General features: G+C 43.1%; 1 protein-coding gene across 1 annotated transcript; it reads left to right on the top strand.

The window, feature by feature from the left end:
- The first annotated feature begins 1,283 nt into the window (after positions 1–1,283).
- Positions 1,284–14,769, top strand: npr3 (natriuretic peptide receptor 3). Its single transcript, XM_037483465.2, has 8 exons — positions 1,284–2,303; positions 10,412–10,534; positions 10,851–11,026; positions 11,140–11,275; positions 11,801–11,895; positions 12,002–12,119; positions 12,219–12,303; positions 13,004–14,769. Exons 1-8 carry the CDS (start codon positions 1,646–1,648, stop codon positions 13,113–13,115), a joined length of 1,503 nt encoding a protein of 500 aa, XP_037339362.1. The 5' UTR covers positions 1,284–1,645; the 3' UTR covers positions 13,116–14,769.
- Positions 14,770–15,029: the final 260 nt, after the last annotated feature.

Genomic DNA, 15,029 nt, shown 5'->3' with positions numbered 1-15,029 from the left:
AACTTTTTTTTGTATTTGTTACCGGAAATACGGAATCGTTGTGGTAATCTTCTTCCTGTCCGGTCAGGGCAACGGTAAACAAATGGTGCAAGCAACGATAAAGAGTTATTGTAGCGTACCGGGCTGTTCTTGTTATTCCCAAAAGGAGCCAAATCTGTCGTTTCATTTCTTCCCTGTTGATGGTGATTTTTTACAAAAATGGATTCAGGCTGTCGAGCGGGACGAAGCACCAAACTTTAGCATTAAAAAAGGGGGAGTGATATATCTAGGGGAGCACTTATGTCTGCAGCAGAAACTTTACCTCAGATGACTATGTTTTAGGGATCACTGTTTGCAGCTTGAAACCAGATGCTGTCCCTCGCCCAGGGGTGTCAAACACATTTCAGGTTCGGGCCAGATACGTGGAGAGGGGGGGGTGGCACTGACGGTCCGATCGACAAACGGCTGACGGGGTGGTGATACCACAATGCTTAATAAAAAGCAGACCATAATGCTTTAGTAAGGTATTCTATATCGTCTATACTCTACATACATTATGTGTAAATGAAAACACTAACGATTTGTCATTCTAGTTAACAGTTCAGTAGCTAACAGTTAGCCTCATCGCTCCCACTAAAGTAAACTTGGACAAATTCCTCATGGAAAAATGTGTAACATTTATTTATTTAGTTTTTTTTTTGTGACTGAGTTTTCCTCCACCAGTCTTGCAACGTCATCAGCAAATGTAATTGTATGTAAATCTGTGAGGGAAGTTATGAAGACTTTCTCAGAGAGATGTGACAGGAAGTCTACTTCGACATTGATTTCGCATATCCGGTTAATGTGAAAAAGGTCTATTTGTCAAAGACATCAACAGCTGTGTTTGCATAAAAACTAGAGACAAATTTAGATTCGCTCTGTCTTCGTATTCGCAGCAACCCGATCGGGTTGCCAACCGTGCCGTATTACCCGGGAGATCCCGAATTGTGGGCAATTTTGATTTGTCCCGGCCGATTTCCAATCACAGACTCCTAAGTCACTGGCGCGGGAAAAACTCGCGGGAAAGTTGTGCGCTGCTCATTGTGCAAGCCCGGACGCCGACCACTAGCACCCCCCATTTTGCTACCATGGGTCATATAAAACTTAATAAAAAGAAAATAAATAACAGCTGCGGGTAAAAACACCCAGGAAAAGTTGTGTATGCTGTATTGTTCCGGCCGTTGTGGCTCGGCGGGAAGCGGCGGCGCGTGTCGCTTTAAGAAGGAGGCGGGCGAGCGCCGCGATGACGTAGAAGCCATTTGGGAAAAAAAGACGCTGTAAATACTCCGGAGCGCAGCCCGGCAGCGCGCGCGGTGGCTGCTGGCGGAGCTGGAAGGACCTCCGAGCCCGCGGGACCAGCTGCAGAGAGATATCACATCCACACATTCATATTCATTCATTCATTCAATGCAGAATCAAACACGCACATGCGCGTCTCTTAAGAGACGAACTCACTAACTCGCCATCAGTCCACAGCCATTGATTCACGAGGGCGCGCTCTGTTTGCAGCTGCACGCGCACACAACTTGGGCAAAAGAAAACAATTTATTCAAGTGTGGGAGGGGGGCGAGAGTGTTTTGCGGGTAGGAGGGGAGGGGAGGGGGTTGTGGACTCGGAGAGTCGCACCATGCCACATTGCAGCGCACTGTGCGTGTACTTGTTGACGCTCCTGAGCCCGGTGGGGACGCTGCTCACCGAGGACGTGGAGGTGTTGGTCTTCCTGCCGCAGAACAACTCGTACCCGTTCTCGCACACGCGGGTCGCGCCCGCGATCCTTTACGCGCAGCAGCGGCTGCGGGCGGCCGGGGGACAGTACTCCGGGTTCCGCTTCAACCTCGACTTCCAGGACTCGGACGGCGTGAACGACGCCGTGTTCGCGCTGGTGGAGAGGTCGTGCGCGCGCAAGCCGGACCTGATCCTGGGGCCGGTGTGCGAGTACGAGGCGGCGGCGGTGGTGAGGCTGGCGTCCCGCTGGGACATCCCGGTGATCTCGGCAGGTGCCCTGGCCGCCGCCTTCGGGGACAAGCAGGGCGAGTACTCCCACCTGACGCGCATCGCGCCGTCCCACGTGAAGATGGCGGAGACGTTCACGGCGATGTTCGAGCACTTCAAGTGGAGAAGCGCGCTGCTGGTGTTCGAGGACGACAAGAGGGAGCGGAACTGCTACTTTACGCTGGAGGGGGTCTACCACCTGATGGCCGACTTCAGCATCAAGACCTACTCGTTTCAACAGGGGGGGCGCCTGGACACCGATGAGCTCCTCCAGGACATCGTGGACACCGAAGGTACTGGTGCTGTCTGAGCGGTCAAATAGGTCAGAAGGTTGGTGAGAAAAGTGAGATGGAGTAACCTGTAAACACGTCCCCTTTCAGGCTAGTGCATATTTCATTCATTTATTTCTTTTTGCTGTCCTAAATTCACAGAAAAATGCCATTTCATCATAATGATGTGTATTAGTTATGTATATATTCCCATGAATCATTTATAGTCTGATATATACATATAACATTTGATTCCTAAAAACATGGAGAAAATAGAATGTTTTTGTGGCTGTTGACAGTATAAGAAACATACAAAATAATTTTTTGGTCAGCAAAATGAAACCATAGTTTTGAGCATATTTGTGAACGGTAACAGCTTGTAATACAATAAATAAGTGAAGTTTCTGCTGGCCCTTAAAAGGAGACTCTTCGTTTTATGTTTATGAATGTAGCGGTTTGGAAACACATCACAAGTTCACAAATCAAGTAGATGTCTTCTCATTTCTTGTTGCGTCAAAGTCTCTTGTCCAAGTCCCTGGACAGAAATGATGCCAAATTCAAAAATCACTAAAGTGTGGGGTTAGAAATTTCTATTTGTCAAGTCGTAATAATTGTTCGCCTGTCAAACGGAATAAGATGCACAGAGAGAATAGAAAAGAATGAAAGTAGTAATCCCATCCATTAAGACTGCAAAGTAAATATTAAGCAATACATATGTGGGAGCTTTTGGCACAGGACATACGGGCTGGATGCATAATACTCACATAGTTTTGTCAGACAAAGTCTTACTTCAAAGTCTTCTTTTAAGCTTAATGTGTTATCAGAGGACGTTTCTGGAGGAAATCGTGTTGAACTGCGTTTTCCTTCATATTTTCTGGATTCGGTCGTTCAACAAGTGGCTACGTGTTTCAGTCCAAATGAAAAACCTGAACTTTCTAAATGAAATCATATAACTGGCTGCTTTCAGTAAAGATGACAGTTACAGTAAGTGCACATTTTTGTAGTGTTTCTATCTGCAGTGACTTAACCCCAGTAAGAGTAGAAGAGCTGAGTGAAGCTGTGTTCACTCAAACAGAGAAGCGTTACTCACACTTTCAGACTTCTGATGGCCACTAGTGAGAATGAAATTCAAGGAAAATGTAAATTTCTACCCTTCGTTTTTAGATTTTTTAATCTGCTCATACCGACATGCCGATATCATCGCACATCCATTCCACAGACTGAAGCCACATTGGTTAGTCGTGCCTAATATGGTCCAACACATTGGTGTATTCATTTTAGGGAAAAAGGTGAGAACCAAGGCAACAAAATATCCTTTGACCATAAATAGAGAATCAGTATTGAATATATTTAACTACCTAACAAAATTAAATAGCAGGAGCGGGACTGCTTTTCTGTATGAAAAGCTAAACTTAGAAAGAGCATACCATATTGGCCACAATCCTGTGGTCATGACGGTTCCTCGCTACATCACATAAGTGGCTGCTGTATAAATTTGCATCTGTTTGACATGTTAAATGCTGCCGAGCCACAAAGTGCACCTGATGGCGGGGAATTAGTATTCCTGGCACGGCAGGTGCTCAACTGAGGGACGTGAAGGATTTCTGCAACGATTGGACAGCTTCTCATCCGAATCGGATCCCGTTAGAGGGGATGTGTAAATAATCACTAACTATCGGACATAATCTGAAGGTTTTATAGTCACAATTATGTGGCCAGCTTTGCCTGTAGTTCGAGGCACACTGACTGCAGTGCTGCAGCGCTTTAGATTAGATGTGACTACGCTGCTCACTGGAGTCAATCATGCTGTCATGCTTACGTGCCCAGAACACGATCTACATGAGCCACCGGCCTCAGGAAGAACCTGCGTTCACACAAACACGGAAACATGTGCATGAGCATAATGTGCCTGCCAAAGTGATGTCCTGAGCCTGCCACTGGCAGTATCCTTCAACAGGCACCCAGACATTGTGCATAGTCTCAATTGTCCATGACTGTTCAGTGGAAGCCATTGGAAGCCGTAACAACCTGCACACATGGGTTGCTTTTAAAGCTTTGTGGAGGCATTATGATTACTGTTTGTCAGTTCTTCCTTATGCACATGCGTCTGTTCGCAAAGTCTGCAGGGGAGTGATTCCGCTTTGGCACAAAGGGGTACCCTGGTCACAGTTTGGGGGTTAAACCCGGACCTTTACATGCGTCTTTTTGGTCCTTAAATTTGTTGTTTTTACAATCAAAATACTTTCAGGCTTCTTTCAGTGTTCCTTGGTTCCGGCCCTAAATGATCACATGGCACAGACTCCAAGACTTCTTCTTCTCCCCCTAAAACCTATAGACAAAGTTACAGGAGTGAAAATGTGCTGTTGTATTGGAGTTTACTCCGGCGGACAAAAGGGTCACCTCCCCACACCTTCCTATAGTGCGGGGGGAAAAGTTTTTTATATCAGTATCATAATTGCATTCATTGTTTTTAAGTTTAGTATTTGAACTATTTTGGTCATTTGGCACAACAATAATAATTCATGTCAGTTCTTCAGGGGACTACCTTTGTTTTTCTTTGTTGTGTGTTCGTGTACCATTGATACATGAGGAGTCTATTGATCCCCTGCGTTTCAGCACCCAGGACAGCGCCGCCGCAGCACACATTTCCATATCAAGTATGATCGTGCATTTGTTAAATTAAAGTGTCCTCATTTATTTCTCTCAACTGTGTTGTATAACGTGATGGGTTTTAATAGAAAAGCCTGTGACTTCTCACATGTGGCTTTGACTGACCACTTAACATACAGCCCACTCTCAAAGAAAATACAATATATACAGATATACATTGTGTATGTTTTTTTAGTCAAAAATGACCAGATTCTGATTATTTGCTCCATATTGTCCAGCCACAGATTAATCTTAGGTGTTACTGTTCCGGGAGGCTATCCCTGACATCCGTCAATGTAGGCTCCATTGATCTAGTAATGAGTATCACATGGAGAGCAAGTGGGATGTGTTCAAATGTAATCTTGTAAAATAAAATATAAGTACAATGCAGGTGGGCACACTCCCATCAGCGGCCCGAGCGAGAGCTGCCTGAGACATTTAATTAACCTGGAAGAAGACAGAGAATGGAGCAGTCGACGGGTTCTTGTGTCGTTGTCATTTACGTGTGGGTGGGCCGACAAGGCCAATGGTGAAATGACTCCTCGCGCTGTCGGTTGTAAACAACTGTTCACTTATTTAGACTCACATCCTGCGTTAACTTCAACCTACTTACATTCTGACCTGTGGAGTTATGTGCATAGTTTTCTTGTAGCAAACCTTTAATGTTGAATGTGTTCTCACTTTCACACGTCTTTGTTTTCACCTCCAAGTGAAAGGGTTTAGATAACCAGAGAAAACTTTTTTGCCGAGCTGTGTGTGTCCCACATAATCTCAGTAATTAACTTTTACAAGGTTATCATAACCTCATAACCTCTATGACTGATAGCCAAAACCATAAAGGGCTGACCCAAGCTGTAATAAATCTTCAGATTGTGTCCAACAGGTCTGGCGAAGGCAGCGCCGGGGGCTGTGCATGTATAATTGCGTTACACGTGGACGAGAACATGATGCTATAGGACCGAGTCCGGGGATCGGAAACTGGTATTTGTTGTTGAAAAGTTTTTTAAAGCAGATTTCAGAAAATGGTTTTGCGTAGCTCTTCAGCTGGTTAGTTTCCGCTCGTCATAGTGTGCAAAGGAAGCGTATCTTTTCTCTCTTTCTTCCAACAGAGAAAGTTGATGGTTTGGGTTTATAGAGGTATAACTCGTGTTTGTACGGGACACGGATAGCAATTCTGTGTTTGTGTCTTATTTGAGGTGTTAATATTGATGCCGATGGATTTGCGTTGGAGTTGTTTGAAAATACGCTGAGTCTCACGGAATACAAGAGGGGGACTTTCAAACAGTTTTGAAATGATTGTTGCATATTAAAGGAAACGTGGATCGACTAATTTTACTGGTCAAATTAATTTGCAGTTTATTGTTCTGGATCAAACTGTTTTGTGTTGATGCAAAGAAATAATGTATTATATTTAAGCATCTTTTGATATCATTGAATCCCCAATGTCGAGTAGTCTGGACTTTATTCAAACTAAAGTGATTCTATTTTGAAACGCTAACAACTCTTTCGAAGAAGTTCAAAAATCCAAACTTTCTACAGCATAAAGGAGGAGAACATCTACGTGAGTAAAATCAATGGTTGGGTTTCAGAGGTTTATGGCACCTTTAACCAGACCTCATACTGTAAGTGAAACGGTGCGTCATTGCCAAGTTTTTAGTATGTGAAGAATTCAGCATAAAAAGCAGACTTGTGGAGCCATATATTGACATCAGGGCTGCTGTATATTCATGCTGCCATAACAGTCTGGTGTCACAGTGGGGAACCCCTTAGAGGCAAGGAGAGGACTGGATGTGATTGAGTCAACACAACCAACAGCATCCACTTTCATACAATCAGTGATACCAAAACACAACAAACAGCAAGTAGGCAAAGAAAAGTTTCCATTCATTTGGTGTTTTTATTCAGGACACCACATGCACACTGAGCAGAAAAGCAAGTTTCATAAATTCAGCATCAAAATACATATAAGCATTAAATATTATTTTCAAAGATTGAGTAATATTAATTGCAGTGTGTCTGAGTCCGTATGGAGCCTTTGTGTTTGGAGAGAACTGGTCCTCGTGTCTGTCTCTGCACCGCCACCAACGTGTGAAGGCTCTGAGAGGACTGAGCTGTTCCAGCAGCAGAGTGGCGTACTTTCTCTTCTCCATCCCGGTCCCCTCTCTGACACGCGTCCGACAACACGTGTCCACACCAGCCTCCCTCATCTGCATTTGCTCTGGCTCCACAAATTTCACAGACCAGCACTGGGGCCCTGCTCCCAATACACTGCAGGCACCATGTGCTGCCCCATTCCTGAGTTCATTTGTAATAAGCATCGGTGCCCCAGCGCAAAAAAGGAAAAATCAAGAAGTTTGAAATATTGCTGGCTGCGAGCGTAGGAATGGCCTGCCGAGAACGCACAAGGGTCAGTAGTGTGTGTGCAGCCCAGTGCAATTAAAGGGTGCTATAGTGCTGGCAGCACTGACTCAAGGGATATTTCAGGAGGTGTGTTCACCCTCAAGTGACAGAGTTGTGAGGAATGTTCCAGCAGGACTCTGAATCTTCCTTATTAACGCGGGAAGCTGGGCTTTTTCAAATGTGGGCCTTGTTTGTCGGTTTATTTACTTTTAATCACCAAAGGAAAAGTCTATATCAACCCAGGGAAGTTTTTTTTCCAGCCTTCTTTGCAATTTGGATGATTTGAAAATGTGGAGTTTTCAAAACAAACTGAGCTGAGAAAAAGCTTCAGGTCGCTGGATTTTCACTGGGGACACACTTGGCAGCACCGCCTCTTTCTGAGAGAGCCTTTCGGAGGCACAGGGCGAAATACTTTGAGAGAAGAATTCGAGGCTGTTGGTGCTGCGACTGCATCCAATCGCTGACTCCATTCAGCTTTCTGTTCTGGATTTTATGCATAATAGTTTAGGAAAGTAGTTCTGGACGGTAGCCACCTCTCGTGGTTGAACGTGTGTAAGCGGTAACGGACTAACCTCTACGCACAGCCTCGGCTCTGGAACCACACTCCTGGATAGGGGATGGACTCTATTCTACTCTGGATTAGCCCATGCCGTGAGGCACCAGGGGTGTGGGTATACTCACAATTCCCCGGCTGAGTGCTGCTACATTGGAGTTTACCCCAGTGGACAAAAGGGTCTCCCTAAAATAGGGCCTCCCTACGCCTTCGGGTGGTGGGGTGGAAACTCTGCACCAAACAGCAGCTTGGACTATTCTGCCTTTTTGGAAGCCCTGAATGGAGTCCTGGATGGGGCTCCAGTAAGGAACGCCAAAGTCTTACAGGGAGACCTCAATGCGGACGTGGGCGACGATGGAGATAACTGGAGAAGCGTGATTGGGAGGGATGGTCTCCCTGATCTGAACCCGAGTGGTCGTTTGTTATTGGACTTCTGTGCCAGTTACGGATTGTCCTTAACAAACACCATGTTCAAACGTAAGGATGTTCATAAGTGTACGATTTTATAATCGTATCGTCTGATCTGAGACCACATGTTCTGGACACTCAGGTAAAGAGAGCGACAGAGCTGTCAACTGATCACCATCTGGTGGTGAGCTGGGTCAGAGGATGGGGAAAGACTCGGGACGGACCCGGTAAACCCAAAGCAGCAAGTGTTGGAGGAGTTCGGGGTAACTATGGAGAAGGACTTTCGGTCGGCACCAAAGACCCTCCGGCACCTCAGAACGGGAAAACGGGGAACCATCCAAGCTGTGTTCAGTAAGGATGGGACCCTGTTGACCGGGACTGTTCACACCCGAGTGTGAAGTGTTTGGGATGAGGATTAGCACCTGTAAAATCTGAGGCCATGGTTTTCAGTAAGAAACCGATGGATTGCCTACTCTGAGTAGGAAATGTGTCCTTACCCCAAGTGAAGGAGTTCAAGTACCTTGGGGTCTTGTTCCCGAGTGAGGGGAAGATGGAGTGTGAGTTGGCCAGAGAATTGGAGCAGAGGGGGCAGTATTGCACTCGCTTTACCGCACTGTTGTGACGAATAGAGAGCTGAGCCGGAAAGGCAAAGCTCTTGAACTACCGGTCAATTTTCGTTCCTACCCTCACCTATGGTCATGAAAGAAAATCTAGGTCACGGGTAGCGGCTGAAATGGGTTTCCTCAGGAGAGTGGCTGGGGTCTCCTTTAGAGATAGGGTGAGAAGCTCAGCCATTCGTGAGGAGCTCGGAGTAGAGCCGCTGCTCCTTTGCGTTGAAAGGAGCCAGTTGAGGTGGTTTGGGCATCTGATAAGAATGCCCCCTGGGCACCTTACTAGTGAGGTGTTCCAGGCATGTCGAGCTGGGAAGAGGCCCCGGGGAAGACCCAGGACCAGGTGGAGAGATTATATCTGCACAGGCCTGGGAACGCCTTGGGATCCCCCAGTCAGAGCTAGTAGATGAGGCCGGGAAAGGGAAGTTTGGGGTCCCCCGCTGGAGCTGTTGCCCCCGCGACCCGACCACGGATAAGCGGTTGAAGATGGATGGATGGTAGGATGCATGGACTAACCGAGGACTTGTGCCTCGCATGCAGGGGTCGTGGTTGGCATTCCTAACAAGTTGCTCTGTTGCAAAGATGACTGATACAAACGGTTACAAACGGTTACAACCTTCACTTCTTGGCACATGCGACAAACTGGCCCCTCCAGGAGAGGTAGCAGCACTGTTCAATAAGTGCTCTTCCATATTAACCTCCAGGTGTCTTTGCTTGGAAGGTTGGTAGTCAATGGTCAATGAAACCTACTTATATTGGAGAGGTATTAATCATGTACATGTCCTCATTGTTCACACACCATGTGACATTCATATCATTCACACGGTGTAGTCACAATTCTTTCACATGGAAAGCATAAAAAATGTCTTTTCAATTAGTTTTTAGTATTTGAAATAATGATTTTTTTTAAGACACATTTCCCAGATTTTTTAGTTCAAAATATTCATGACTTTTTTAATGGCTCGATTAAAAACGGTTCTGTACAAAAAAGAAATATTTCATTTTTCATGTGTTCACTCTTTAAAATGTATCTTGAACTGAATATTTATTACTTTAATTTATTTTAGACATTGCAAAATGTATAAAAGCACATTTTTATGTGACCTCTACTCCTAGAGGCCAAACATCAACTTTATAATGGTTGTATTAGGTCACAATGTCAAAGCAAATACATGGTTAATTATTCTATATTCTGCCAATTAGATCTGAATTGAATATTTGGAATTACATTTGTTAAACTGAGTAGATTGGGTTTATTCTGTTAGATTCCTTATCCACTGTTTCTGCTTATTGCTTACTTAATGAGGATTCATTCCCCTTAAAGTGTGCCAACTCCCCCCAACGATTAATGATTAATTAACCGAAGATAAGTGTTAATTATTTTTTTTTAAATTTGATTTTGTAATGGATTCAATAAATATGTTACTAAAGCTTTTCATTTTCATATGGAATTCATGCAAACTGATGACTCCACTATAACTGCATTTGTGTGTGTATGTGCCGTTTTGCAGTGGTGATCATGTGCATGGGAGCGGACCGAATACGAGAGATCATGCTGGCTGCACACAGACGACGGCTGACCAACCCCAATTACATGTTCTTTAATGTTGAACTCTTCAACGCCTCTTTTTATGGTAAAGTCAACATCACATACTTGGAAAGCTTATTGTGAATCTTTGGTTTTCAGTGAATACATTCTTCATATTTATCCACAGTATATATACGTGTACAATGACAGATGATCTGCTAATTTGTTCAAATGGGGTTTTTCAAATAACATATATATCATTACTCAAGGGCAAAGTTCCAGAGCCAATGATAACTAGCATATGCAAATATGGGTATTATAAAATCAAATTGTTTGTGCCACAAAATACAAAAAGAAAGACTGCACTGTACGGTAGCTGGCTACTTAGCTCCCTGTTGTGTCTCTTACAATCAAAACACTAGGCAATGGTTCGTGGAAGAGAGGGGATGAATATGACAACGAAGCAAGGCAAGCCTATGCTTCATTGAACACTTTGACACTGCTCAGGACGGTCAAGCCCGAGTTTGAAAACTTCTCCATGGAAATGAAAAAGTCCATCGAGAAACCCGGGTATCATGACTGCAAAGACTGCGGAAGTGTACGTATGTCTGTTCTATTTCTGAGAGGCCCAGGGACTGTATTCATGTTATTAGTTCCTAATCTTACGGATCCATTGTGACTATTACAACCGAGCTGAACGTTGCATTTCAGGTCAACATGTTTGTTGAGGGATTCCATGATGCCATGTTGCTGTATGCCATTGCCTTGCATGAGGCCATGAAGAATGGATTCAGTAAGAAGAACGGAACCGAGATCATCTCACGCATGTGGAACAGAACTTTTGAAGGTAAAACAGGTGTTATCCGTTTCCCAAAGGATGTGTTGATAATGTTGACAGAACTGCCACCCTATATCTCACTTTGTTTATCACACAATAAACAAAGGTCATGATATGGTGTGCGATAGGGTCACCTTGTGATTGACAGGTTGCTGTAATTCTGGTTCTGGGGGCTGTTTGTGTTTAGTCTAACAAGCAGCAGTTGTGCTACGATTCCAGATTATCAGACAGATTGTTTGTTTTTAGGATTATTGCATATTGACTTGGGTCCACCGAGCTTTCAAATATTTTTTCATAGTTTATTTGGGCATTTTTAAATGTGGGGTTGGAATTTCATTAATAAAATATGGTTGTGAGCTTGGAGGTATTGAGCAATATTAACTATTTTAAATAAACTAGTTGTTGGTGTGGATGTGCAGCTCTATAAAGATTGTAGAAAACGTTTCTTAAGGAATTGTTATATGAATGAAATACGGCATTGTCTTGGGATTTTGATGTAAGCAATGTTGTCATCGTTTCCTCTGGGGTCGACAGGGATTGCTGGCCAGGTGTCTATGGATGCCAATGGAGATAGAAATGGAGATTTCTCTTTGATGGCAATGACGAATGTTGAAGCAGGAACCTATGAGGTGAGAAAGGCAAAATTACAACACTTTGACACCATCCCTAACAGGAAAAAGGTAAATTTGCTCATAGGAATTCAACCAGATGATCATTTGGTGTACTCACTCACAGGTGGTGGCCAACTACTTCGGTGCAAATGGAACTTTTCAGCTACTTCCTGCCTTCAACAAAGACCATTTCACCCTGAGAGGAAGACATCTACCACACTCAGAGCTAGCAGAAAAATCATGTAAATGAACACCTTAGTACTGGGAAACCTGTGGAAGGTGACTCGCTATGTTTATCTACAGTATGTATGACTTTTACCAACATCTGCTCTTCCACTCAGGTGGACTAGGAGTATCCGCTTTGACTGGAGTCATAGTGGGAGCTGTTCTGGGAACTGCATTGCTTATAGCTTTCTTCTTTTTCAGGTAACAAAGGGTTAGATTTATATGTCTGCTAATATTGTTGTGTTCGGGTCTTAGAGAAGGTGGAAAACACAATGGCAAAACAGAGAAAACACAATTCACAAAGCACAACAGCAATTGAGCAGAGATGATGGTATTGGGTGGGACTCAAATTGGAAGACGGTTCGTATTGGACATTGACTCCTCGCCATGGAGTGGATGTACTCTCATGCTGCACATTGCTGCTCTGGGGTTAATGTTTATTTCACAGACAAATGGAAGTATTTGCTTTTGCCATTGTGCTTTGGTTGCTGTGTTATGCACTATAGGGCCACTGTAGTTTTTAAATGAATAAAAACAATTCATTTTAAAATTCCTCTAAAATAACAATTTCGGACTTGATTTTGTGAATTGGCTATCTATACTGTTTTTTTTCTTTCAACAAACCCTGTAGCTGTGACTGGGCATGCCCTGAGATTGCATTCCGGCGCTGCAAACGACAAAAGTCAGAAAATGACACATTTTCATCAAACAATATAATTTAAACTGATTATTCGGATTTCACTTGGCAAAATGCAATGGACAACCCAAGTTGTCATCAAATAACTGCCAAGGATGTTTTATCCAATCCCTCCTTGACTCTTATTGATGTTGGTCAGTAGGATTTTATGAAAAGCTTTGCGGTAAAAAAAAAATTGAAAACCTATAATTTTCTTCTCTGCAGAAAAAACTACAAGATAACCATTGTGCGTCGCACGCACAGTGAAGAGTGTGACAATGGAAAGCACCGTCAGTTACGAGAGGACTCCATCAGATCCAATTTCTCCGCAGCTTAAACAGCTGCAGCGGCAGAAAGCCACACATCTGGATGTCACCAAAGACTATGCGACGGTTGTCATTGGAACCATGCTGTTAAACATGATACATTTCTTTGTGTTTGTATACTTTGTGTTTTGGATTATTGTAACTCAGGACAGTTGTAACAGTCACAAAGCACACGATTGTACCAATGGATCAAAAGCTTTGGCCATAATGTTCCTCCAAGAATCTACATACAATATTAGAGCATCAACACACACATAAGCTTTGCTATGTAAACATGTAAACATGATAATAAGTCTATAATGCGGCTGGTGCTGCATGCAAGTTGGAGGACTTGAGTTTTTTCCTCCTTTTTCCTTCTGTTCATCACAACAGCCCTAATAGAGATGGAACACCCTCCACAAACCGCTGGGTGATGTCAGGCCGACTATGTCCACTTCTTATAGACAGGCTGTGCAATGGCGACATTGCGGTGTGTGACCCCGACCCTCCGTTACCCCCCTCAGGTCCACACTGTCAGCGCAGTCAGCGCTGTTAGCAGCGTTAGCTCAACCGTGGCTCCGGCTCAACCACGTCCATGTTTACCTGTGGTGGCAATACTCTTAATATCCTTCACATCTCCGTTTGAGTATACTTGTGATATTTGAATGATTAGATTAGATTTTTATTTTTATTTTATTCAGATGGGGGTTAGCAACACTGAATTATACTGAGCTGACGGTTTGTTGAACACTATAAATGCATGCCCTCGTGAGGCGGCTCTGTATCAAGAAATGATACAGCTAGAGCTCACAGACTAGAAGTCAAGGCCATAAGTATTAGTTTTTGAGGTTTTCCGTTTGTACAAATTTAAATTCCTCATTCCTAAGTGAGCACATTGCTTTTAAACTTTACCAAGTAGGCTTTATTAATGCTTGGTAAATAATTCACTAATGCTTTAAAAAGCAGTAATAAGTAATACGCCTCGGGTTGGGTCGTGGTCGTTTTGGCTGAACACTGATCTGAAGCGCTGGACTGATTATCTGATCTGTCTGATCATCTATGTGATCATGTTTGTTTCCCTGTTGGGTATTTTTTTGTATGAAATAAATGTTGTAAATGAGTTACTTTGCGAACAATGTTAACACAACCAATTGAAAATATAGAAGTAGAGTTGTAGGAGAACAATGCAAAGATTTTTAATAATAACTTGTCTCATTCATTAAATAATTTATTCACTTTACCAAAGACATCACAAAATGGAACAGAAAGAATTAATTGGGATAGTCGTTTCATGAAAAAATATTTTCTGTCTGCATTAGTGACTCTTTAGTTCATAGCTAGTCATTGGGGTTGCATTATTTGTGCTGGATTTACAGACGTGTTTTTATAGATGCAAAGAAAAGAACTTGGTAAACAGCCCCACCAGCCGGCTGGCTCAGTTTGTGTTTTGGGGGAAATGTTCTGAGAGAAAACAGATTTGTTTTGTATTTGCTTTATTCTGGAGTAGCACACTTTTGTTTAAAGCTCTGTTTGATATTACCATGATAACTTTTGGTGTATCTTAGGGTATAGTTAAAACCGTGACCTTAATGTATTTAAATTATTATGTTATTTAACATCCATATTTTAAAATCTGTCCCTCAATATTGAATTTGTAGTGATTTTATTAAACTTTATCCTATTTGGCTTCTTTCTATTCAGAATTCTTCTTCTCAATTTACACCTACACTTCACCCGTAATCAGTTTATGGCATGTGTCCCATAAAGCCAGTTATACTGGGTGTACATAGTTTGATTTGTAGAATAGCCATCATCAAATTTGGCATTTAATGTTCTTATCATTTAAGTTTAAGTTAAGTTTGATTCTATTTTTGTCGCGAAGATGTGGCAATAAGAACAGTAGTTAATAATTATGCTTGGATGTATGCAGGTCGGCCTATGTTCAC

This window comes from Pungitius pungitius, chromosome 5 (genome assembly GCF_949316345.1).
Source record: "Pungitius pungitius chromosome 5, fPunPun2.1, whole genome shotgun sequence".
NCBI lineage: Eukaryota > Metazoa > Chordata > Actinopteri > Perciformes > Gasterosteidae > Pungitius > Pungitius pungitius.
This window is presented reverse-complemented; position numbering and strand designations above follow the sequence as displayed.